Genomic DNA, 25,481 nt, shown 5'->3' with positions numbered 1-25,481 from the left:
ATTATTATTTTAAATCAATTGAGGGTACCTTCATATTTCACTTGTGACGGCCCTGCCATGTGTGTTTCTCCTGGTACTGTTGTGCTGTTTTCATTTGCAGAGCTTTGGCTTCCTCTGGTGGTGGGTTATGGCTTGCTGGCTGGTTACTCGGAGACCCCGCCCACCTGCCTACCTGTGATTGCTGACTGGCTTCACCTGAGTGGAAGGACATATGAGCCAGGCTTTCTCAAATTTCTGTCTCTCTCCCTTTGGACAGCCAACATGCTCACCCCTTTGCAGTGGCTATTTTGTGAACCCCAGGTAGAGATTTTTTATATACCCAGGAAAGAAACTCATTGAGATTAAAAATCTCTTTTTGAAGAGCGTCCTGGCCGAGACAGTCAGCAGCACAATTAACAGAGTTACACACAAACAACGAGCAGCCAAACATACAAATACAAAACATCATTAGGCATGAAAAGACACAAATAACAAATGTGAACAGCAAATGTTTGTCAATGTCATCCACAGACACATCAGGGAGAACATCTACAGCCAGATGTTTTTGCCTCCAAGTCATTTAACTTCCCTTAAAAGCATCTAATCAGAGAAGGTCGTTAAGTTTCAGCTCTTTGTGATTTGTTCCAAGTACAGGGAGCAGAAAACTTAAACGCTTTTTTGATGAGTTCAGAGAGGCTAAAGTCCTCGTAGCAGCGGCCATGGGTTTGAATCTGACCTCTGCTGCCTTTAGCTTCATGTCATCATCCCGCTCTCTCCTCCCGTTTCCTATCTCTCTTCAGCTGTCCTATCACATAAAGGCAAAAACTAAAAAGAAGTAAATGTTTGTATTTGTGGAGGAAGATTGCTATACTTGGCTGTGACTAATGGGGATCCATATGAAGAGTGAAGAAAAAATAATCATATATGTTGCAGTCCACATTAAAGGTGTCTGAGATGTTTCCTCTTTATGTCAGAGGTTTACAAAGAAGGTTGTATATCTATGAAACTAGAGTCACATATTGCCTTTAATTAATAAAAAAGTATGACATGCTACAGAGATGAGAGCTGAATATCAGCCTCTCTGATCTTTCTGACAGACTCTATAGAAGCAGTTACATCAAAGTGCAGCTCTGACCCCTAGTGGTTCAAACCAGTAACCGACCACTTTGATAATGAACTCTTTTAAAGGTTTTCTGCTCTGTTCGTCTCACTGGTTGTTTTTTACTCTTAAATAGAAAGTCAAAGAGTGCCAGTTCTGTGGTTTCTGACATGGAGAAAGATGTATATTTTCTCACATCCATTAAATAGTTAAGATTACTTTATATTTTTATACTTATGTTAAAATGCAAAACTTCTTCGACCAGCTTGCATCTATGACAAAAATATTTAACCTAAATAAGGGGATTTGACTTTAACATGTAATGATGTGATAAAAATCGAAACATTGGTTTCAAATTTGATCCTTTTGGTCTTACAGTAGTAAAATATTGAACATGTTAAATACTTAAATATGACGCTATAACATGTTCGACTCTACAGAATCATGAAGTTGAAAAAAATCATCTGGAAAATGTGTGTCACGTCTTATAAAAGTATGATGACATATTTAGCTCAGATTATCCAGGGAGCCCGCACACACAGTCTTTATGAATCATACTGGATGTGTGCTTGCGCAACAGCTCTCTGGCATGGCACCGCAAATGTGTTTTACGCAGTGGCCGAACAGGTTAGGTGACCATTAAATATTTGCGGGCTTTGTGATAGACGTGAAGGAGAGAGGTAAAGGAGGCAGCGAGGAGAGTGAACGACTTTGTTACTCCGCCCGAAAATGTGGTGGGAGGGTGCTGAAGGGAAAATGTGTGAGGGCATCGGCGAGTTGGGACGCGTCTTTGGAGAGAAAAGGTAGAGGAGAGGGCTCCGCGTAGCTTCAGTGTTTTTTTATTAGTTAAAGCCCTCTCGGAAGGGGATCCATCGACTTTTTCGGCGGAGTTTCCAGTCACTGTGAGTCGGCGGAGGAGTCTCAGTGGGTTAGTTTCTTGATAATTGGACATCCTGCCGTCCATCCAATGTGCGTAAAGGGGCTCTATTTCCTCGGCGTCCTGTGTGGACTCGCAGCTTCAGGTGAGACCCCAGTTTGGTGTGAGTGGATGAAACGATGGACTATTTTCAGTCAATATGTATGGGATATTGATCCACCCTAACCCTAACCCTAACCCTTTGTTTGTATTGGGAATCATCACACCGTTTAGTGTGATGTATCCAAGTCTGTGTTCTAATTGTTATGTTTTTCTTGCTCATTCTAAAACACAGTGGCAATTTAATTAATACATTCTCTTCTAGCCTATAACTCTCTATCCATTGTTGTATTTTGATTGTACTTGGCATAAACAAACCAGTATGTGCTCGGCTTTGTAGCATCAGGACTCTCCAAAATGTACTCCCCCCAAACATCCCAAGAGTGGTCTTTAGACACAACAGGATGCCTCTTTAGAGACGCTCCCTACAGTCAAGCCTCGGAGTTAAAGAGAAGACGTTGATTGGCTGTCCATTAGAGAGAAAGAGAGAGCTCCACAGGGACCCCTAACCCACATCTCTGAGCGCCCGCCGTGCGTCACAGGGAAGTGGTAACAGAAGTTGTAACAGTGGCACCGGGAAGGGTCGCTGAAGGATTCAGGTGAAGGCTATAAAACAAGCCAACTTCAGGCAGGATAATGACTTTAAAGTATACCCATTTACCGGCATCAAGACCCTGGCTGCATTGTGTTTGGGTTCCATGCTGCCTCACTCATTTCCTGCCCTCTCATGTGCGTCCTTGCTGTGAAGTTTACAGTGAAGTGGACCACTGGACGCAGATAAGTCAACCTGCTTCCTGTAGGAAAGCGATCCAGGATATGTCAGTGGGATGATAACAACATGTCAGAGAGGCGTATGGAAATAAACACTAATACATCAAATCTTATTGTTAAGAGCTGCTCACTGTAAAAAGCCGTAATGGCACAGCTAATGGAGCATGTTTTAATATCACAAATTGGTGTATCAGTTGCAATTCATTCAGGTTATTTAACCTTGAAGTAATCCGTGTCCATCCCAGTTAAGTGGATTATATCGATTGAACGTGTCCATCTTCTGCCAAAGCACCATGTAGGGATTCACAATAGTAGCAAGCTGCTTGTGTTTACAAGGAGCATGTGCCTGCGGGTCAGTAATGATACATTCACAGGCAGGCCACAGGGGCTGGATAAATATACTGGGTGCATACAGAGGGGTAGAAAATCAAATAACAGCATGAGGATGAAGAAAGGCATGCTGGGACTGATTACGACTCGGCTTCATTTCAGTTCTCATTTCTTCTATAATCATCTCCGCTTGCCTTTGGCTTCATAGTGCTGGCAAATCAACGCACCGTGATGTGACGAGCCAGAAGAGTCATATCTTTTTTCATGAGACATTTTCAGTCTCTGTGCAGCGAGGAATAATTCATCTCCCCCCCATCCCTCCCTCTTTTAGGTAAACAGATCTGCTGTGACATTAACACAGCATACAGCTAACAACATTTACCCATCAGCACTCCCCCCTTTCGTCTGACATGCATTGCATTGATCAAAGACATACTCTCACACTTAACTGCAAAGAGCTACATCTTTGAAGAGATACGTTACATAGCAAACTGAATAATCTCGCTCTCTCTTCCTGCTGCTTCAAACATAATCACAGCAAAGTGTTGGAGCTTTCATCGCCCCTAAAAAGATCAACACACTGCTCCTTGGTGTGTTTTGTAAAATGTGGATGGCAGAAGTTTAAAAAAAAAAGAAGAAAAAAATGACATCGACTATAAATCGGAATTTGTGTCAAGATGTTTCTGGGAGCGGTGTTTTTTCGATTTTTACATCACCAGAATGGAATTGCCTTTGAGAGCAGTTTTGATTGCAACCAGATTTGGATTCATTTTTTAATTTATTGCTGAGATCTGATGGTGGATGATTCAGCAGGAGTTAGGAGTAGCTCCTGTTTGGTTTTCTTTAGCGTCATTATGGTGGAGGCACAGGACAATCATCAAACACAAATATAGGACTAAAAGCCGACCACATGGCAACAGCAATAACACACAGTGCAACATGGTTTTTGCATAGTTGTACGGAGAAGTGCATTCGTTGTCTCAAACATAAACCCCAAAAAACTACAAAAACATTGGTGACCTCTGTGCATGTGCAATTTCCCTGTCAAGCTGCTATCAAGCAGAACAAATATGTACAGTATGTGCTGGAATACTTTGATTGGCCTTAAATTGGCCCCGGGTGTTCTCTGAATTTGATCCTGGCCTTCAGGGGAATGTGCGGTGTGATGTCACAAATAAAATGTCTTAAAAGTTGCTTAAGCTACGTTCATATTGTCAGAACATCGGTTCAAATTAACTTTTAATCAAACTTAATGATGCAGTTAACAAAACAGGATTTTTGGGTCCCTTGGTTGTCTGGCACCCTGGGACATTTGGCCTTTTTTATCCTGGAGAGAAACAATCTTTGTTTGAGACCAAAAATAGCCATTGTTAGCGTCTACTCACCGTGGTGAGGTTTGCACCGCGCCCTCCAGAACCTCACATTGTTCTCGTTTTGAGCAGCTGAAATATTCAAAATGAAAAAAATCATGTTTGACCCAAAAGCAGGAGTGTTAAAAGAAGAGAGGTTTTCCTCAAAAACGCTTGATTTAAAGCTCCTGTGCAGAGTTTCTAGCTGGTTATGAAACAGACTGAAATTAAATCAATGCATCTTAATGAGCTATAAAGGCAAATGAGACCGTCAGCAGTGGTGTGTTATTGTAACGCCACTATTATTTGTGGTAACTAGTACGGTACCTTGTTTCTTTCCAGATTCAATAACGTTGTTACAGTTACTGACAGTTACTGACGTTACTCGTTACTTTGGGTAAAAAGAGCTTACTCATTTTTACATTACAAAAGAAAAATGGGATGGGGGGGGATGGGATAAGATGCAGGTTTGTATTCCTCGCGTTCCTGTTGTCCACACTTCCTTGCCGCTGAGGTGGAGGTTGGAGCAGGTCGTGCATGAATGAGGGCGGCGGTGGTTGTGGAGACGACACAGTCAGATGGCGGTGGCTGGGCGTCAAGGACATCGGGTGGTAGTCGTGCTCGAACACCTCGCTGATACAGAATACAGAAACATGAGGAAGCCCTACATGTATCCATAAGTTTCATTTTACTCCGTTTTCCTGAGTGAGCGAGTATCATCTGGTTGTTTTCTCAAGATTACAACACATTTATGATGTTATCTTTGGATGACGACGCTTCTTTTTTCTGTGTTCATTTCAGTTGTCTTCTTGAGACATTGAGAAATAACCTCGTTATCATGCAGGAAAACCAGTTTTGTTATCCTGAGATAAGAAAATAAAGAATTTGAGATCTCCAGAAAACCACTGAAATGCACTCCTTATTACAGGAAACATGTCCTCTCAGGGCTCCTGTAGCCATAGGAGTGATACATTTAAATGTTAAAAGAAAGCAGGATGCGATTCTTGTGAAAAAAATACTTTAACATGTAGGTCTACGGGTCCTGCGTTGTCCACAGGGGTCACCAAAATCCACACAAACAGACATGACATTAATATCTTCTTGGCTAAACAACATCTTAAAGCCTCACACGGTGACTTTGTACTTAGAAAAGGTAACACACACTTGATTATTCTACCAAGTTGGACCAGATCTCCTCTGTTTTTATCAAACACAGAGAAGACAGCAGGCCGGAAATCTCTTCTCATTATTCCTCATCCGCTGGTGTTTATGATAAATCTATTGTCTTTTGTTTTTGGCTTTGCTTGACTTCCTCTTGTGTTCCTCTTTACACTTTCTTCCTCTATCAGACGCCTGAAATGTTCCCAGGCTGACGTGCACCAACCTGTCCTGACTTACAGGTTTAGCGCGCACACCGTCTTGCTGCTTACACTGGTTGTTCAGGCTTCACTTTTAACTCTTTCAGGTTTACAGCAGATCAGCAGCACCTTGTTTATTTCTTACTGGCATGTAGCAATTATCACTGTGCCACGCCATTTATAATCTCACCACAACAATAGGTCAGTATAAAAAGCCCTGCTGCGGTTTTTGACATGCTGTGCTGTGTTGACACACCTAGGACGGCATCTGGCCTAGGTTCATGGGATTGCCTGGAGGTGTGTAGAGTCAGCGACAGTGACGCGCTAATATGCATAAACACACCAATCCAAAAGCCTGCAGGCTTGGGGTGCATCTGTGAAGTGTTTGACTGTGAAGGCGAGGCGCTCCCTGTGTAGTGTTTAAATCTACTGCTCCAAGTGTAAACAGAGATTTTAAAAAACATTCCTTGTTGAATTGCAAGTGTTTGTGTTTCAGCTGAGATTGGAGTGTTTGTGCACACATGCACACATACACACACACACACACGCTCGTTTTTTCTTCTGAATCCGTGCAACTGCAAACACAGCATATCTGCAAGCATAGGTTTCTGCTCGTGCAGTCACACTCTTACATGGTTTGTTGGCTGGTCGCTCCTCCTGAAAACTGTTTAGAGTTACGACAAACAAAGATATCTTACAGTTAAAGCAGCACCTCCTCCAGGTTTACAGCATGTGGAATAAATCAGCTGTCAACCTTCCATGGAAAGTCTGCAGGTTTCCCCCTAAATATCCTTGTCTGCAAAGAGAGAGAGAACCAAGGGACATCATAACAATATCTGTGATGAACTCAGCAGTGGTGGTGACTGAACTTCCAAGGCTTGTAGATCTGCTCTTTGTGAGTTTCCTGTTCCTTGTTTAGTGTCTGACTTTGGTTCAGACTCAATGTTATTTAAAACACTGACTAACAAAAGTGAACTCTGTATTGAAGAGAGAAGCGGAGGCAGCTACTTATCTGGTTCTGCTCACCCATTATGTGACACTGCGCTAAGCTATTTAAATGAATGAGGGTGAAGGTTAAGGGGAAGAGGGCTGGCGCGTGTAGGTGGGGCGGGTTTCAGTCACATTAATTAACTTGAATGCTCCGTGTGACTCCAATTAATGTCCATGGACGTCAATGTGACTTAAAATGGTAAATGGACTTGAGCTTGTATAGCTCTTTTCTAGTCTTCTGACTACTCAAAGTACTTTTTCACCGCAGGTCACAGCTACACATTCACACACTGATGGTAGAGGCTGCTGAGGAAAGTGACCATCAGAAGTAACTCATCCCATTCATACACATTCACATGCCAATCGACGAAGCAGCCGGAGCAACTTGGGATTAAGTGTCTTGCCCAACGACACATTGGACATGTTGCTGTAGAAGCTAGGGATCGAACCCTTTCCGGTTGACAAACCGGAAGGACAAACGTCACAACTCGGTATCCACAAAACTTCGTAATTACGACTCTGCAGGGCCATGTGCTCATAGCTCGTAAATAAGATAAATTTTGTATTTCCGAGGAGCACATGAAGGCAGCATTAGACTTTTGTTTACCAGCTACCTTTGTGGATACAGGTGACACATACATGAAGAGGCTGAAATGCTAAACCCATAGCGTAGCATAGATTAATGCACCAACTTACATCATCTGTACACCAATATTATTGTCATTTGAATGAATAGAAATTAGTCCCTCAAAAAGCCATAGCAGTAAAAACAATGTCCCCCAACATCGTCCTCCACAGAGGAGGTTTAGCCTGAGCAACATTTAGCAGAGAAGCAGCATTTTCAAAGCTCTTCATGTGTCTGCGGGCACAGCTGAGTGTAGGCCGTCTGTGTTTTTGTCACTCAGAGCCCAAGACACAATCACTGTAATTACACAGTCGACCGTTGAGTAAAGAACACAGAGATGTAGACATGTAGACTTAGCATAACAACCCAGCTTGGCTGTGTTTGAAAACGGATTAATTCAGTTTTTTTCCCTCAGCGGAGATATCCAAGTGTTATGTAACCCTATTGTTTCCGAAGCCAAAAGATTAAGTGTTTCTAAAAAGTTTTTGAGTATCATTTTCACAGATTTGCATTCATAAAAATGAGAGCAAAGGGATGAAGAGCAGATGTCAATACCTCCCCCGCTGTGTGGTTCCTGATGTGTGCAGCCGCTATGTGGTCAGTCGCTAACTCATCATGTTGCTAAGGAGCAGAGGTGGAAGTCACTGCGGGACTGAATTTGCTCTGACTCATACCACTAAACATTATGACCGGTCAATCCTCGTAGTAAATAGTTGAATCTAAGGCTGTCTTCTGAGGGTTGGAGCATCTTGCTAACAGAAGCCTGTGGGGGTGTAGAATCGAAAAACATCCGTGTTGGTACCCCCCCACCCAACCCCCCTCTCAGGAGTTTGTAATCCCGCGGTGAAGTTGTTGAGTCAGCTGCGAGGTGGGAGTGGAAGAGGTTTGATGGATTAAACTCTTATCCTCACTCACCCACTACACGTTTCCCCTGGACACCACCGCCTGATGAATTACAATTTGGTCTGGAGGAAGGAAGCAGGAGGGAGAGGAAGAAAGAGTTAGAAAAAGAGATTGATGATTCTTCTGTGTTTGGGCTGACCTTTAGAGTATATTCAGCTCTTAAAGTTTACACTCCTATTTGCTTAAATGAGGAATAAGAATATAAATGAGGTATCAAAAAACTGCAAAATCTGGTGTTTTCATGCAGAGATTGATCGGTTTTATAGCTCTTCAAAAGAAAGTACGAGTTCTCATTTATCAGGCAAATGAAAGCTTTTAGATTTGCTGTTCCAAACAGCCGGTGTCTGGTACATCTCTGCAGTAGGCCTCCATATATTACACCTCAGCTTTATTTGGAGAAAGAGGCATGAGCACGGAGAGTCGCCATGGATGAAAGAAAACAGTTCCACCTGCACAAAGTCAAAACTACCGGAACATCCAAGGAAGTCCCACTTTGTTTGACTTAGAAGGGATGTGTTAGAAGTTTTCAAAGAGAGGAAAATAAGAAAGCAAGCAGAGATAGTACCTTTACTTTCTCTGTGAATGATCCATGTGTTTCCTTTAAATACTTTGCATGGCAACAGGTATGTGGCTACCGGAACATTACACCTGCATGTGATATCTGCACATGCCATCTTAAGGAAAACATGTAGATAAATCTGGAGCTCTTTACAGCCTTCAGTCTAGCAGGAAGTCTTCCTTTCAACAACAAGACAATCAGTGAGTTCGGACATCAAACCTCCGGCTCCCAGTCAGTGTTCCTGTTGCTACCAAAGGATGGGTTGAGGGAATGTTTAGGCCATTTCCTTGTTTTCAAAAGATGGACTGACTGTATGGCATAGATTTGAAAAGTAGGTAGACTCCACTTAAATGTAAATATCCGTTCCAAACCAACAATCTATTCCTGTCTAAACCTTAAGCAGGACAAAATTGCTTTCATGGCTTTCTATTTCACGCACCCGTTTTACAACTTTTATAACTCATTTGTGGATGTGTTTTTTTTTAAACAGGCGGGACATACAAAGACATATCTAATATATTGTAGCGGATGCAGAATGCAAGTTCCTAAAATGCGTGTGCAAATTTATAAAACTGGTGCGCAAAATAGAAAGCGCTCATGCTTTAAAAAAATAAAACTATGTCTCCTCTAGGACTTTGTAAACATCGTAAATTAAACTGAATATTTCCCACTGCCTTTGCACATCGGCTCACCCCAACCTCCCACAGAAATCTTTCTAGAGGGCTGGCAAAAAAATAGTCCAGGGAAAGCCGTTTGCGTTCACACGGGCACCTCACCCCGACAAATTAGGGAGATTTGTGCACGTGTGAAAACACAAAAGCTTTCCGGATTTAAGGTTGCTCTTTTTTTGTGTGCAAAGAAATAACCTCTAATTTTGTGACATGAAATCCTACTTGCACCTGACTAAGAATGGCCTTACCCTAAAGACTTGAATATAGTCCTGAAACTGACACCACATCTTTGGCTAATTTGTCAACTGTGGAAACTATTTCTCTCTATGAACCTGACTTTTCACACAGACGAGACCCACCTGAAACTGTCAGCACCATTTAATTAACTTTTTTATTTGTAAAGGGACCATGTGCAATATTATACATAAATGTTGCCATTTGATGCATTTTACCAGAGTTAGCTTGGAGCTAGTTTACATCTGCAGTCCCTTGAATATTATCATAACTTGATTTTTTTAATGGAAACTAGGAGGTCCAAACAATGAGAACAGCCCGAGGACTTAGGTACAATAAACTGTGTAAACACATACCTCTACATGTACATCGTATTTGCTTGTTTTGGCTCAACTGCATGTTCAGGACTGAGAGGAATAAGCGGAAACAGAATAGATGTATTACACAAAGCTGTGTCCACTCTCAGGGTTTCTATCCCATTACACCACTCAACACTCACCCTCTCCCTCAGTGGTAAGTCCACCCCTCCTGCGAACACTCTGTTACCTGAACCTGCTATTCCCAGCCATCAGTCCAGCCCTGCATGAAAGACAGGCCTTTTAAAAAAAATGAAAATCAACCTGGGCTTTTGAAAGCTCCCACAAAAAGAGAAGAGGCTCTTTGTAATCCTCTGAGCTCTTTGTGTGTGTTGTCCTTTAAGTAAGTGTTTCCTCCAAAAACCAGAGCAACAGAGACTCAAGTTTCCTCCGGTGGTCCCTTTGTTTGGGAGGCATAATGAAGAGAGGAAAGGCACAAACACACACCGTCTAGGAAAGAATGTAATGAAACCAATTTCCTGATTCAGAGTGTTGTGCCAACTGTTTGATCTCTCCTGCAGTGTTTCCTCCCCTGCTATTTGTTCCAAGAAGACTTAACATCCCCATAAGCCTCCTACAGACTCGGCCATTTTTGCAATCTTAGAAGTTTATAGCAAGCCACACCGTGCGACACAGATCTCATAAGGAGGTACGTGGTGAAACGTATGCAGCCAGGCATCATTAGCGTCTTCAGTGTGTGGCTGAGGTTGCCATGGCAGTCAGCACAAAGCGACTCTTGCCATGGTTCATATGCATAGGAAAAAAAAACTGTTGACATGGTCTAACGAGGGAAATGAGGCAGAATTTTGACAGCTCAGGTCCTTGTGTGGTTGCGCCGATTAGTGTTGTTTCAAGCTGCATTTCTATTGGTTGGTATGACGTAGATCGTAGAAGTATTCACATTGGGAGATGATCATCCCACATATCGGACAGTGTCTGATATTTGTCGCAGGCTATCTTTGGTCGCAGGGCCGTGAGATTAGTCGTCTTTGATCCACCTTCTCAGTGTGATGTAAGACCACAGTTTTGGGGCCACGACCACAGATATTGCCACGATTGGTCATCTTTCGTTTGGCCCAAAATCGTACAGTCTGAACCCGGCTTTAAGAAAATGGAAAGTTAAGGTCAACCATTTATACTCCGAAGGACAGAAACCCCATGTATCCAGATATCATCATGCACTCTACAACCATGGGCATTAGAGTGGAACCCTGTTAGCGCTACTTCCCATTGCTTTTAATAATTTGCATATTTAGGTGCACCTGCATGAACGAGCCATCATGCCTCAAGCCAAACTGAGACATGACAGGGATACTCTCCCGTTGCGAGGTGCTTATGTGAACAACCAGATCAGGATGATTTCAGTGGGCAAGTCTTCTGAAGTTGTCTAGAAATGTTCACGGCTCTGTACACGGGGCGCCCGCTCTACTCGCTGAGCTAAACCAGCACTGCATGTGCATGAATGTGCACTTGGACAAAGACTTGGATTGTGCTAAAGGCAGACATGCTTTCACTCTTCTGTGAATAGTTTTGAAGATGTTCAAAGGAAATATTTAACATACCAAACGATATTCGCTAGGCAGTTAAGACACTTGTTCAATATACCAAACATGCCTCTGTGCAGTGTGAAACCAGCCCTGAACCGTCTGAGAATCAGGAGCTCCATAAACAACCTCTGGTAGGAAGGACAAGAAAATGTAAAAGGGGGTAAAGAATATTGAAAGTTTTTTTATTCCCATGTAGCAAAATAAAAATACTTCTACCAACGACTTTGATGTACTCAAGCTGGCAATGAGAGACTGAAGACTTGGTACAGGTTAAGCCGATTTAAACCTCGTTGACATGGGGTGAAATATAATATTGGGGGGGTCAAACACTACTTGATATTATTTCTGCCTCTTTGAAAGGCTCCTATACTATCTTGGGATGACTGCCAAGCCAAGCAAACCTAATTACTCTGGAGTGGGCTTGGTTTGATTATTTCACAGGAGATGAAATTTTATTCCCTCTTTGGCTGCGGACCGACTGGTACACCAGAGTGTTTTGTTGCTCGAAGTGTTGACAGGTGAAATATAGAGCATTAACAGTTCAGAAAGGTCATTTTTTTGTGATATATTGGTATTGACTGCTTGGTCTGGACGAAAGCCAACACCAGTACAGTACATGTAATGGAAAATGTGTGTGTATGTTTGTGTCCGCGGTGAGGCCTCTGAGAAACACCAGACACGACCAACTCTAGGATAACAATGGAAAACAATATTTTACAACCTGTTCAAGCTACTCCTGATGCTGTCGGCCTATCTGTTCATAAATAGACACATCTGGACTTTGAGTTGACACAGTGTTTGACAGATGTTTGTGTTAGATAAGACGCGGAGCTGTGGTGAAATCTCGTGGGAAAGTTTTCAATTGTTTCGATGCCAAATTGCAGCCAAATTTCAGAACAACTCAAAAACTCTTATTTTCAAGTCACGCTATTAACACAGTGGCCTTTGACATCATACTCAGGGTGGGAATATTACTGATAGTTTATAAATAGATTATGGGTTTTGATAGGTTCACCATATTTCAGGGTAAAAGATCAGATTTTATAACACTTATACTTACAGTCAAGCCAGGAAAGCTCACAGCAGAATGAGATGTTTCACTCGATATTCACATATTCAAACACACATAGCATTGATATAAAGACAAACATTCTCATTATAGTGTCGTACAGCACTCTGTTGCATTGTCCACCACTTCAGTTTCAATCAATCAATCAATTTTTATTTGTATAGCATCAACTCATAACAAGTGTTATCTCGAGACACTTTACAAAAATACTTATTGCTATATTACAAAGACCCGGCCTATCCATCATGAGCACTTTAGCTTCTGTGTTGTTCTTTATTCTTCATGTCTTTCCACAGGAGACCCCTCAACTACCCCCACCCATCAGACAGTGATAGTCTCCTGCTTTGATGTGTAGGTGTGAACAACCAGATCAGGAGGATTTCAGTCCTCCTGAAATTCTATAGACATTTTCAGGAGTGCATATGTGAAAAGGTTAAAATAACAACATCTCCTAGCTCATCTTGTGACACTAGTAAATGATAATGGTTGTAAAGTTGTTGACGGCCAAGTGGGTGTTGTTAGTTACAGTAATGAACTCTCTGTTTTCCCCCCGTGGAATAAGGCTAATTTAGGTCAGATGCTTATCAAACTTCAAAGATTGGAGGGAAGCTTCTGAAATTATGACCGTTTGTAAGATCTACTCGACAGCAAGCCCGACACTGTCAAACACATTTGCTCCAAAGTTCTGTCACACTCATGTATTTGTTTGAACTCTGGCCCTGCCCTCGTCTTTCGGGTACATTACTCCATCTTAATAAGCCGTGGAAGCTCTGTGTGTGCTGGGTGTGGTCACTGCAGGATGTTCAGACATAAACAAGTGAGTGACTTAGGCTGGACAGGAGTAAGATTGGACAGACGGACACTCAAGCAAACAAACAGGATTCTCTTATCTCCTCCTTATGGACTGCGATTATGTAGAAGAATATATTTTCCAACATAATGTTCTCCTCCAGCTCCATCCATACACCATTTACTCTGTCATCTAGTCAATCATCCTTCTCTTGTTCATCACTTAAGCTCATTTCTGCTTGTTTATCTCTCTTCCCATAAATGAGTTAAAATTCTTTTCCATGTAATGGCACGCATCTTCCTCGGGAATTAGTGCACGCTAATGACCGTTTAAATAGTGATCACTTCCTTTTTTCGCTGCAGGGACAAATTAGCGCTGTAATTAAGGCACTGTACACATAGCCCGTTCAGACATTCTGCTAATACACATTTGCCTTCAAAAAGGGGTAGTTAACCTCAATCCCTAATCAGCACAGCGTGTGTCAAAGGACGACGTACTTGAAGGCGTTTTCATTTTTTTGTTGTTGGAAGGAGATTAGCGACGCTTATTTAATTTCATGTCATGTAAATAGATTGGTTAAGGGGGAGAAATCTGAATGGAGGTGTTACGTCCTGGAGGACCTGCTCACTCTCCTGTTATAGATGAAGCATGATGAATCATTTCAGCAAGAGCTTTTACACAATTAGCTGGGGGAGGATATGCATAGCACCCGCTGTGTATTGCACAGAAATCTTCTGTGAGTGCTCTACTGCCCTTAGTGCAGAAATGTAACAGGTTTTACTGTAGATACTGGTTTGATGTGTAATAACTGTGCTTCCAGAGATTTATTCCTTCCCTTTAACAAACAAACAAACTGAGAGAGCAGAGATATGGAAGCTGCTCTAGAAGGCACTATTGCATTTAGCCTAACCCCCAGTTTCCACATACTACGCGTCCCTCAGTGCCACCCATACTTGCTGCCACTCTAGTCATTCATTTCCACAGTGAGCGCCACGGCCCGTCTCTGATGCTGCTGCCATGCGTCAAGCTGGACAGGAAGTCAGACAAGGAAAGCATCTGGTCATTTTTAAAATAAAACACTATATACAAACTTGCAATTATATTTTCCATCAATTTATCAACATTACATCAAAAAAGGAACCGAAAGAACAACAAACCATCCACAGAAAGACAAAGTAACATGATGTTTGCACATTTTTCTCTTTATTCCAGCTTCATCTTGTAGTTCTCCTGTGATGTGTGTACAGCTGCTCATGGCTGCGCTCCGCTCATAGTGCACACAAAAAGCAGCTGTACGGTGGTGCAGTGGTTAGCCCTGTTGCTTCACAGCGAGGAGGTTCCTGGTTTGAATCCCCATCTGACAGGAGCCTCTCTGTGTGGAGTTTGCATGTGCTCTCTGTGCATGTGTGGGGTCTCTCTGGATACTCTGTAGCCTTCCTCCCACAGTCTAAAGACATTCTCTTTAGGTTAACTGGTGACTCTGAATTGTCCGTAGGTTTGAATGTGAGTGTGGCTGGTTGTCTGTCTCTATGTGATTGACTGTGATTGACTGGTGAAAAGTCCAGGGTGTGGCTCATTGATAGTCAATCATTTGCGACCCCGAACAGAAAAAGCTAATGGATGGATGGAAGTCTAATACTAGATTACATTCTGGAACAACGCTAGAACGCTATTTATCAGCGTAACAATACTATATACTACTACTATAACTCCAACATAAAACGCTTGGTTTCAGTCGCCATGGCACTGGTTCTCAACTGGTTTAGCCTCAGCCCCTACCACCAACTCTTAAGAAATTTGAGACCCAAATTTCTGATATTTTTCATTGAAAATTTCACATTTATCATCCATGAAACATCAGCTGCAGTGGTGCAACACAACAAGAGTCAGACCATGAATGTCTCTCTGACAGATTTCATTGTTCCACATCAAACCCTGTGCACCAAATCCATGTTTCCTTACACTGCTACAATACAAAACATGGCGTTCCTAAAATAAAACTTGTCAGCTCTTGTTGACAGGATTTTTTGTCATTTCTGTAAAACTAAAACTCTCTGCTTTGACTCCACTTCCCCTCCTCCTTCTCTTTGTCAAACTTCACATGGAGTATGTGACCTTTGAGTGGTGGCCCAGACTCTTCCTCTTCTCCTCACACACACAGTTATACACACACACACACACACACAGTTATACACACACACACACACACACACACACACACACACACACACACACACACACACACACACACACACACACACACACAGAGTTGCAGGAGAGCCAGGGAGGCAGTCATTACTGGCTGGACTGATACAGCCAGTGCTGATGTTATCTGCCTAATGAATATCCCTCACACAGGCAGTTTAATCCACTGACTTCAGTGTTTCCACCATCAGGTAGGGGAGGGAGCAGGAGGAAGGTCACAGAGGATGCTTGTTCCTTTTGAAGTTCTTCCACTTTGTAATAAAAAAAAAAAACTTTAAACAGTGACTTGGACATTTTTTTAACCATAGATTGCTTTAAAAATTTGGCATTTTGACCAATGCTATGTTATTTTTGAAACCAGAAGTGATTGAAGTAAAGGGTGAACCTGCATTGTAGCCTTTGTATTTAAGTTGTCAAGACACCATTGATGTGACTTGTTAAAGGTAGATATGCCCAAATGTTTGCCCTGCTTTAACCTGGCATTTACTCAAAATGTGACAATCATTTCCCAAATTTCTATCATGTTGTTTTGAAGAAGACATGAAAGTAGCGATTGATACTATACATGCTTTAGGAAATTTCTACTGAAGGTAGAAAATATTAGAGAAAGAAATATAGAAGCTCACTTTTCAAACAAAAGAGCTTCTGTTTGCGCCAGTGGAGTTGCCCCCTGCTGGTCATTATAAAGAATGCAGAATGCAAAACATTTTGCTAACAAAGGGCTGTAGACGCTGGCAGAGTCCGGTAATATTAATGTGCCGTGGTTGAGGCAGTCCTCTCTCAACCGGAAGATCGGGGGTTCGATCCCCAGCTCCTGCAGCCACATGTACGATGTGTCCTTGGGCAAGACACTTAACCCCAAGTTGCTCCCACTGCTTTGTCTATGGTGTATGGATGTGTGTGAATGGGATTAGTTACATATGATGGTTACTTAACATAGCAGCCTCTGCTGCTGGTGTGACCTGTGGTGTCAAAGCGATTTGAGTAGTCAGAAGAATAGAAAAGCGCTATACAAGCTCAAGTCCATTCACCATTTACTGTTTACCTTGTCAGTCAACATGGCCATTTAGTTTCTCACAACGTCTTTGCTGGCGTCTCCACCATCTGTATGTCAACAGATGCACTTTGTCTAAGCAGGGGAGGCATCACAGCACTGTGCTTGACAACAATGCCGTTGCACACAGAGACCTTTAGTGTGCGCCAAAGCACACCAAACTAAATACATTTTGTAGCTTTAAGGGATTTATGCATTGGCGTCACTTTTGAACACAAGTGACAATGTTCGCTTTGTATACAGTCGATGACTTCATCTTCTTTAACGGCAGAAATATACTGATGCAAGTTGAAGTACCTGAAGGAAACCAATATCCCTGCACGAACATGCCATTTCATTCAAAAACAAGTCATAACAAAAGGACCCAACACTTAACATGATGGATACTTCTTTGTGGTGCATACATACCTATATCCATGTGATTTGCTTGTATTCCTCACTCCTCCCAGGTTTCATCAGTCTCATTTAAAACACATTAGGCTGTTAAGAGTGCGATGAGAGAGACGCCTGCCTGTTTAATGCTGTGCAGGGGCCATTTGGTCACCCCACTCTCTCATCCCGGCCCACAGGAAACCCTCTCCAGTCTGATAAGGAACAGAACACACAGCCTGAGGAGCCAAGCCCCTGCTGACAACTTCCCAGCTAGCTGCTGCTCTAATGCTCACTGTATTCATAATGCAAGGGTAACAACATGGCCCAATTTTCCTTCCTTGCCTATCCTCACTTCTGTGTAGTGGATAGAACAAATCTAAATCACTTAAACTACACTTTAAACCACTGAACACAGCAGCATGCAACCCTTTTAAATAATCAACGGCTGATGAATACATCTTCTCAGTTTTGCATAAAATCAACAGCATAACCAGGATGCTAGCTGATTGAGTGAACAAAAATTGAATTACCTCGTATATAAATCTGAAACCTGAGATGGCACATGTAAGTCTGTAAAGTTTCTCTGACAGTCAGAGCTCTAACCCTGAATCCTCAAATGAAAAATGCTTGTTAAGTTAAGTCAATTCTTTGTCATCCTGCGCTCAGCGTGGCTGCCAGCTCTGCAGACAGACGGTGTGCTTTGTGCCTGGGCATGGACTTTAATAAGACTTCCTATATTGTAAGGGTCTATAGAGCTCACTCTATAAATAGACCAGGTTATTTGAAACAGACAGCCTGCACACAGACTTCCACAGAGATTCGGGCTCACACAGACTCACCGGATTGCTTTTGAATAAGGTCGGATCTAACTTGATAGACAGCTTTCTGCAATCTTCTGCGGTGGGAGACGTAATCGTCTGGTTCCTGACGTGATGTTGACTGGCTGCCAGACAGGAACTCAGCATCAAGCATGTCTCTGTCCAGGGCTTGTGTGTCTGTGTGCAGTGTATGTATAAACTCCATTCTAGGGAGCGCCATCCATCATTTTGCTGAGGAGCCAAAGTGCCAATATCCCTCTCCGCTCTTCCAGTACATTCATTGTCCATTTAATAGGTCCGGCGAGTACTTTAGCGATTGATATAGCACATATCCATATAATATACAGCATAGTGTACTTCCAGCCCTCTGTCTGAGCTAAAGCAGTGCAGCTAAAGGGGCAACTATTCATCATGTGTCACAGATCTGGCCCACTGATTTGAAATCAGTGCGCTCTTTCAGCATGTTGTGAAACAGACCAACTCACTGATTCCAACATTAAAGTGGAGATATTATCCCCCACCTTTTCAAACTGTCCCCTGTGGTCTAAATGAAACATCTGTGCTGTGCTTTGGTCAAAATATAACATGAATCAAGCACCAGAGGAGGTTTGTGACCCTGTATAAACCAGCTCTCTCAGAACGCTCCGTTTTGGTGTGTGTGTCTCTTTAAATGAGCCCCCCCTGAGTTTTCACCGTAGACATCACTCCTCTGTAGCGAGAATAAAAATGGCAGACCCGCGCAAAATTTGTGTTCTAGGCTGGGGGTGGAGTCCATGGGAGCAGATATCAGGGGAGGGGAGGGGATTTTCTTTTTTTTTTTACCAGAATCCCACTGTGACATCACAAATTGAGCAAATTTGAAACAGAGCATTTTTCTTTGTCTTGTAAGACTTATGCAGACCACAAACAAAGGACTGGATGGGTTTATTTCACATTTTGTGGGTCAGTAGACACTCAGGTTACTCAAGTTTATGTTCAAAAACACTGTACAAGTGGATTTTTCACACTATGTCCCCTTTAATATTCTACTTCCTCATGTTGTAATTTGTGGGATATGATTATATGCTTTATACACAGTATCTTATGTGGTGCTTCTGACAACTTAGAAATAAAGATTTTTCTTGCTGCAGCACTGCGTAGGCAGAGGTAGGGTCACTGGGTACACAGCATGCACTCACTGAGCAGGGATTTACTGATGAGGGTAAAATCATAGTGTGTTTGTTGCATTGTATTTTTGTATGCATTTTGTATCTCTCTTTCCAACCATTTATTTATGTATTGATTTTTCTCTGTGTGTCCTGTATCCAGCATTTGAAATTGACTCCTTATGTTTGTGTATTGCAGGGGTGCTGCAGGTCAGCGGGATGCGTATCTACACATCTGGGGAGATGGAGGCAGTAAATGGGACGGATGTTCGTCTGAAGTGCACATTCCAGTCTTCTTCTCCAATCAACCACAATACAGTCGTCATCTCGTGGACCTTCAGACCTCTTAAACCAGGCCGAGAAGAGTCGGTGAGTGTGTGTGTGTGTGTGTGTGTGTGTGTGTGTGTGTGTGTGTGTGTGTGTGTGTGTGTGTGTGTGTGTGTGTGTTTGCGTTTGCAAGAAAAGTGAGATCAAACCTCCAACTTTCCTCATTGTGTCAGGGAGCATCCACCCCCTCAGCCAACTAAGAGAGGAGTCGGTGAGTCATCAGGCTCCCTATAGAGCGCACAAGACAGCCTGTGTGTGTGTGTGTGTGTTTGCATATTGAGAACAGAGAAGAAAAGGAGCAGCAGGTCTGAGTTTCTGTCTTGTCTCTGTGTGAATACATTACCTTCCTTCCCTAGCCTTATTATGGTTTGGCAGTCTACCTGTGACAATCCAACAAATACCACCCGTTACTGCTCCAACTAAATCTACACTCTCTATTTTTCTTAAGGTGTTTCACTTCCAGCAGAAAGCATATCCCCCTCCGGAGGGAATTTTCAGGAAGCGTGTCGTTTGGGCTGGCGACATCATGGGCCGTGACGCCTCCATCATTATTCAGCAGGTCAAGTTTACCTACAATGGCACTTACATCTGCCAGGTGAAGAATCCGCCGGATGTTCATGGAGCGGTCGGAGAGATTCGACTCCGTGTGGTCACCACAGGTCAGCACTTCTGATGTTCAGGCAAAATATCTTTCAAATAAGTTCCTAAAATGTAGTCTGGTTTCATCTGTGTCTCTGAGGAGGAAAGAAATGAAAGGTAAATTTTAAGAGGGCGTAATTGACTGGATCAAAATGAAGCGACAGCTGGACTCAAATTTTTTGAAAGGAATACTGCTTGAAATGATGTGGTTTAACTTTAAAGTTGTAGTAATAACTAAATTAAAATGATGGCAAATGCCTATTTCTTTAAAAAAAATCTATTATAATCGACAATTTCCAAATGAGTAAAATGTTATACTGTAAGAGTCAATATTATGCTATTGGCCCTGTGAAGCAGTGCATAAACCTGGTTTCATGTGCGATGATTCTGCACAAAGCCTGCACCATAGCCAACCAACTCCACCAACACCCTCATGACCATTTATCCTAATGCACCGGTGTATTGTGCTCCTTGGTATACTGGTGCAAAGTTGTACCACTGGGTTACATTCTTTACAGCTTCAATGAATGGCACCTGAAACCTTTCGGATCATGTCATAAATGTTGAACAACAAATGTTTTAACATTAACTGCTTCATTTTTAAACATATATTTTGCACACAGTAGCCTACATCATCATGTGGATGTCAACAGGCTATAGCAACTGCTACATGCTTGCATCAAGCACAGTGTGAAAAGGCATACTTGAAGCTAAGTCGAAATGTTAGCATGCTAACATGCTCACGGTGTCATTGCTAATTTACTTTGGGATATATGGTCATGATTGGTAATGTGTTTTAGCATGTTCATATATGTTACAGGTAACATATCCTTAAATATTAGCCTAAGTTGCCTAAGTTTGTTTGCAATCTTTGCACTTTGCTCTTTGCTGCTGTAACACTGTAAATTTCCCCGTTGTGAGATAAATAAAGGATTATCTTATCTTATCTTAAGTTATTAGGATACATAGTCTTGAAATCATGAACATTTGAACCAATCCAGAGTTGAGATATTTCACAGGAAAAGCGAAGGTCAGACTCACTGCTGGACTACGGGAAGAGGCACGTCTGTGTGATTTATTCCCAGGCATGCACAATGTCGTGGAACCAACCAGTAGTTGTTTGAACATTTCACTCGCAGAAACCACAAATGGGAACGTGCTGGTTGCAGGAGAAAGGTGTGAGGCTAACAAAGTTTTTAGGGTTCATCCTCTAAGTATCATGAGTATTGGTTCTCACCCACCTGAAAAGTGTCTGAGACATTTCTTTTAAAGCATAAATGTCGATAGTGGTGGATGAAAGGTTAAGGCATAACCAAAGTCATTGTCATCCTTTGGGGACCATCATTGTCAGCTCATTTGCCATCCTGAGAGCCACACCTGTAACATGTCTAAAATGAAAACATGCTTTTGGATAAAACAACACAGCTCTGCATTTCTTTGTTATCACCCACAGCTTCTTTTTCCGATCTTGTCCTTCTGGCATTGGCCATCGGGGGCGGCATCGCTGCTGTGGTCATCCTCCTCATCATCATTTTGTCCTGCAGAAGGTGCAAGAAGAAGAGCCAGAGAGAGCGGGAAGGCAACGAGGAGGCTCCGCGAAAAAAAGAAAGAAAAGACCCCACTGCGTGGTAAGAGCGAGAAAAAGACATAGGCAGAGGAAGACGGGGATAGAGAGAGGAACTGAAGAATTACACACTTCCTCTCTCACTTTCCTTCTAACTCTGGGGTCCGGTTGCTGGTGGTTCTTCTTGAGTTTCTGGGGGCTCTCTGGACACTTCACTTTCACCTTCTTCTCCGACCACAGTCTTTGGATCCCAAGTCTGGACCAGTTGATTGGCAGCTGTCATTAACCAGAGATAAATTAAGAATGTGCCTTTGTGTAGAAAGCTGTGGATATGAAGCTTTTAGCCAGACTTCTGTGTATCTCTTACGTCACCAAGTGCCTTTCTTTTCTGCAGAGAAACAACTTCTTTTTTTTTTTTATCATTTGATCTGTTCCTGTTCAGCTAAACGGGCTTCCAATCACATTTCCTGTTTAGAGTAAATCTTTTTAAGATGTAGAAGTTGAACAATGGTGTATTTCTGCTGTATACTTCTATACTAATACATGTCGAGCCCCAGCATAACAGTGCAAACCAAATGTTGAATATATTATTTTAACAAACAATAGAAACTCTGGAACAATGAATGAGCAGTTTCTGAGCTTCTATTGAAACATCGGTGTAATGGACAGATGATGGGAAACATTATGAAACCCAATACAAAGCTATTCGATGATGTATCAGCTGTGCAATCCTCCTCTAATGTGTTTGTTTTTTTCTTGTCTCAAAGAAGACTCTGGTGTACAATTCTGTTTGTTTCACTACTGAAGTATTGCTGTATTTTTTAATAGATTCTTTGGTGTTATTAATCCCATATTGAGAAATAATCAAGGTGCTATCAAATAACCAAACCTGATGCAGAGCACTTGTTGGAAACAGACATTTAATTTAGTACTTTTGGAGAAAAAAAACGAAACCAGCACTTAATTGAATCGATCAGCAACTGTGGAAAATCTCAAAGAAAACCAGCAGCATCTCGGATGCTTGATTGTCTGTTTTGAACAATGGACTTGTTTTGTCTATGCAACTTGTTTTTTTTCCGGTGTGTGGGACATCTTTTCTTTCTCTCTTGGGTTTTCAGATCTCTCTGCACTGGGCGCTTTAGCTGGTCACTTTTAAAGGTCCTTGTACGCACCAAACTTTAAAGCCAAGCCTCTCAAGGAAAAGCTCACAATACTGCATTTGCTGTCAATTAGAACCTGATCACATGCAGATGTAAACAGCAATATTGATCCAACCTTCGCTCTCAATTTGGACCATTTAACCCTATGTGACGCTAACCTTGTGTCCCTGTTCCTGTGTTTGTGTTGTCTGCCCGTCTTTGTCCTGTCCCCATTGTCTGTGACTTATGCACATGCATGGCCATAAATAATTCATGAATGTGCCATGTATTCATTACCTGGTGTGTGTGTGTGTGTGTGTGTGTGTGTGTGTGCTACATTTTTCTTACCGTGTCTGGTGCATGTCTCCCTGTCCCCTCTATGTGTGTGTGTGTGTGTGTCTCAGCCACCCGTCAAGGGCCGTACATCTTTACATGTCACAGACGTCCATAGAGATTGACAGTTCAGACGGCATGATCTCAGAGGCCAGCACCAAAGACCCCAGCTCCTCAGAGTCGGAGGGCCGGAGCACAGACGAAGAGGATGAAGACGACTCTGACTGAGGAGGTGGGAACAGACAGAGAGGCAGAAAACAGAGGTGTGATGCCAGTCAGGAAGCTTGCTGGAATGATGCCCAGATGGTACGCATGAATTCCACAGATCATCCGAGTGGAGACGAGGTGAAAAGAGCCGAGCTGCTGTGTCGAAAAACAAGCACATTGTTGAAGAATGGGAGGAAAACTAAGTCATGTTTTGGTAAATTTCCGAACAAGAACAAAGATGAAGGATTTGAAAGGGATCAAAAGGGTGGATTCTTTACTTTTGAGTGAGCCAGGAAATATTCAGACGATGAAAGAAATGCTGGATTAAATCTGCATGGCGTCCGATCTTAGATCCTAGCAGCTGGATTGGCTATCCTCCTCAAAGTGAAAAGCACACATTTGTATTTATAACTGTTGTTTGTAGCATGGACCTTGTAAGGTGTGGAAAGTTGATACACAATCAGCTGAAACATGCAACTGAAAGAAGGAGACGTTTTCTGCCATGATGAGCCATATTAATACCTTCAAGCCTGGTTTATACTTCTGCCTGAATCTACACTGCAGCTACGTTGTAGTGGCCTATACTTTTGTGAGCACTACTTACTTGTGCCTTGGCGTGTATGCATAGCTCTGCAATAATCCTCCTACAAACGCTAGTTGGCAGTCTGATTTCTATATCGCTAGTTGTCGGTTACAACACATTCTCTGCTTGTTTGTGAGCAGGAAACCATGGCCACTAAAACCAAGCGTATTATGTTGGATTTGGAGATGATACATTGAGCAGCAGTTTACTGTACTAGCTTGTAGCGTGCTTCCTATTGCAGAATTTTTAAAATGGCAGTGATACCAGAAATGTTGTGAATGCAGATCATACAATGCCATACTGTGGTCCAATCACATGGCTTGGGGTTGCATCGTTTTGACTTGTAGTTACATTTTAGAAGGAGATACACATCAGGCAGGGAGTTCAAAACCCTGCAGTTCGTCGAGTGTCCACTTGAGACCGACTCCAGGAACACCAGTAGTCACATACACACCACAGGCAAACAAGCAGTTTTTACAGCATAAATAAACATGCTTACAGCCTAGTACAAAAAAACAAATAGGTCTGATTAGTTATTGTCCTAACTGGTATACACTGTAAGGAAGGTGATTTTTTAAAACAACTCTGTTTTGATTTTGAAAACGATACATGCTATCCATAGTTAGGCGGGTAGCTGACAGGATTGTTAGGTTGACTGAAAGTTAGACTGGGACAGGATTTCCATCATGGTGGCTGCTGCTGATGAGCCTCCCGATCACCCTGCAGGAACACATGGCTGACGTCACTCAGGCTTAATACATTAATATTTACAGTCTGTGGGTCAGGCTTCTGTGTAGGTTCAGGGCTATGCGAACATGCAGCGTATGCCAAGGTGTAGATTCGATACATAAGTATAAATCAGGGTTTACCATTGGATTATCTGTCATATAATAGCTTCACATTTAAGAGTCATTTTGGGTTCTATAGTCCTCCAGTCCTGCATTTCAGTCAGTTATGCACGCCATCATAATCATTGCAAGCACCAAAGCATTTGTTAAAAGTGGTTTCATCCTGTTTCCATAGGCTGAGGGCTAATGTCACATCAGATTACATGGATCAATAAGAGTACATGTGACGTTGCTGTCATTCAGTCGGACGGCCAAATACGTGATCATTCAGCGGGCGGCCACATCCCCGCACTTGTCCGGAGTGCTGTGAGGGAGCGTGCAGTCAGATCTGAAAACCCTTTGATTTGCAAAATGTCCTCAAGAGCCTTTTTTTTCTCTCTCTCTCTCCATGTGCCTGTGAATGCAGCACATCTACTAACAAGTGATTGTAATACCTGTCTTCCTTCCTTTATGTGACAGATTTTTGTACTTGTGATGTAATACTGAGCTATTGGATTATAGATGTTTTCCTATTTTTTGTTTGTTTTAGATAATGCCAGAAGTATTTTACCATGTTCTTTAAAAAATGTCCCTGTCTGTGTTTTGTTATAGAGCTTTTATAAAGAAAAAGATTTTCTAATAAAAATGCGTTTTTAAATCTC

General features: G+C 42.3%; 1 protein-coding gene across 1 annotated transcript; it reads left to right on the top strand.

The window, feature by feature from the left end:
- The first annotated feature begins 1,715 nt into the window (after positions 1–1,715).
- On the top strand, positions 1,716–25,481 carry LOC109991898 (myelin protein zero-like protein 2). Its single transcript, XM_065960168.1, has 5 exons — positions 1,716–2,100; positions 19,400–19,569; positions 19,976–20,186; positions 21,620–21,794; positions 23,274–25,481. The coding sequence occupies exons 1-5, from the start codon at positions 2,046–2,048 to the stop codon at positions 23,428–23,430; spliced, it is 768 nt and encodes a 255-aa protein (XP_065816240.1). The 5' UTR covers positions 1,716–2,045; the 3' UTR covers positions 23,431–25,481.

Source organism: Labrus bergylta, chromosome 11 (assembly GCF_963930695.1).
Source record: "Labrus bergylta chromosome 11, fLabBer1.1, whole genome shotgun sequence".
Classification (NCBI taxonomy): domain Eukaryota; kingdom Metazoa; phylum Chordata; class Actinopteri; order Labriformes; family Labridae; genus Labrus; species Labrus bergylta.
Note: the sequence above shows the minus strand (reverse complement) of the source record. Positions and strands in the feature narration are given on the sequence as shown.

Coding starts and splice junctions, on each gene's coding strand:
- LOC109991898 (XM_065960168.1), top strand. CDS start 2,046: ATGTGCGTAAAGGGGCTCTATTTCCTCGGCGTCCTGTGTGGACTCGCA. Junction 20,187..21,619: donor ACTCCGTGTGGTCACCACAG/GTCAGCACTTCT, acceptor TATCACCCACAG/CTTCTTTTTCCGATCTTGTC. Junction 21,795..23,273: donor AGAAAAGACCCCACTGCGTG/GTAAGAGCGAGA, acceptor TGTGTGTCTCAG/CCACCCGTCAAGGGCCGTAC.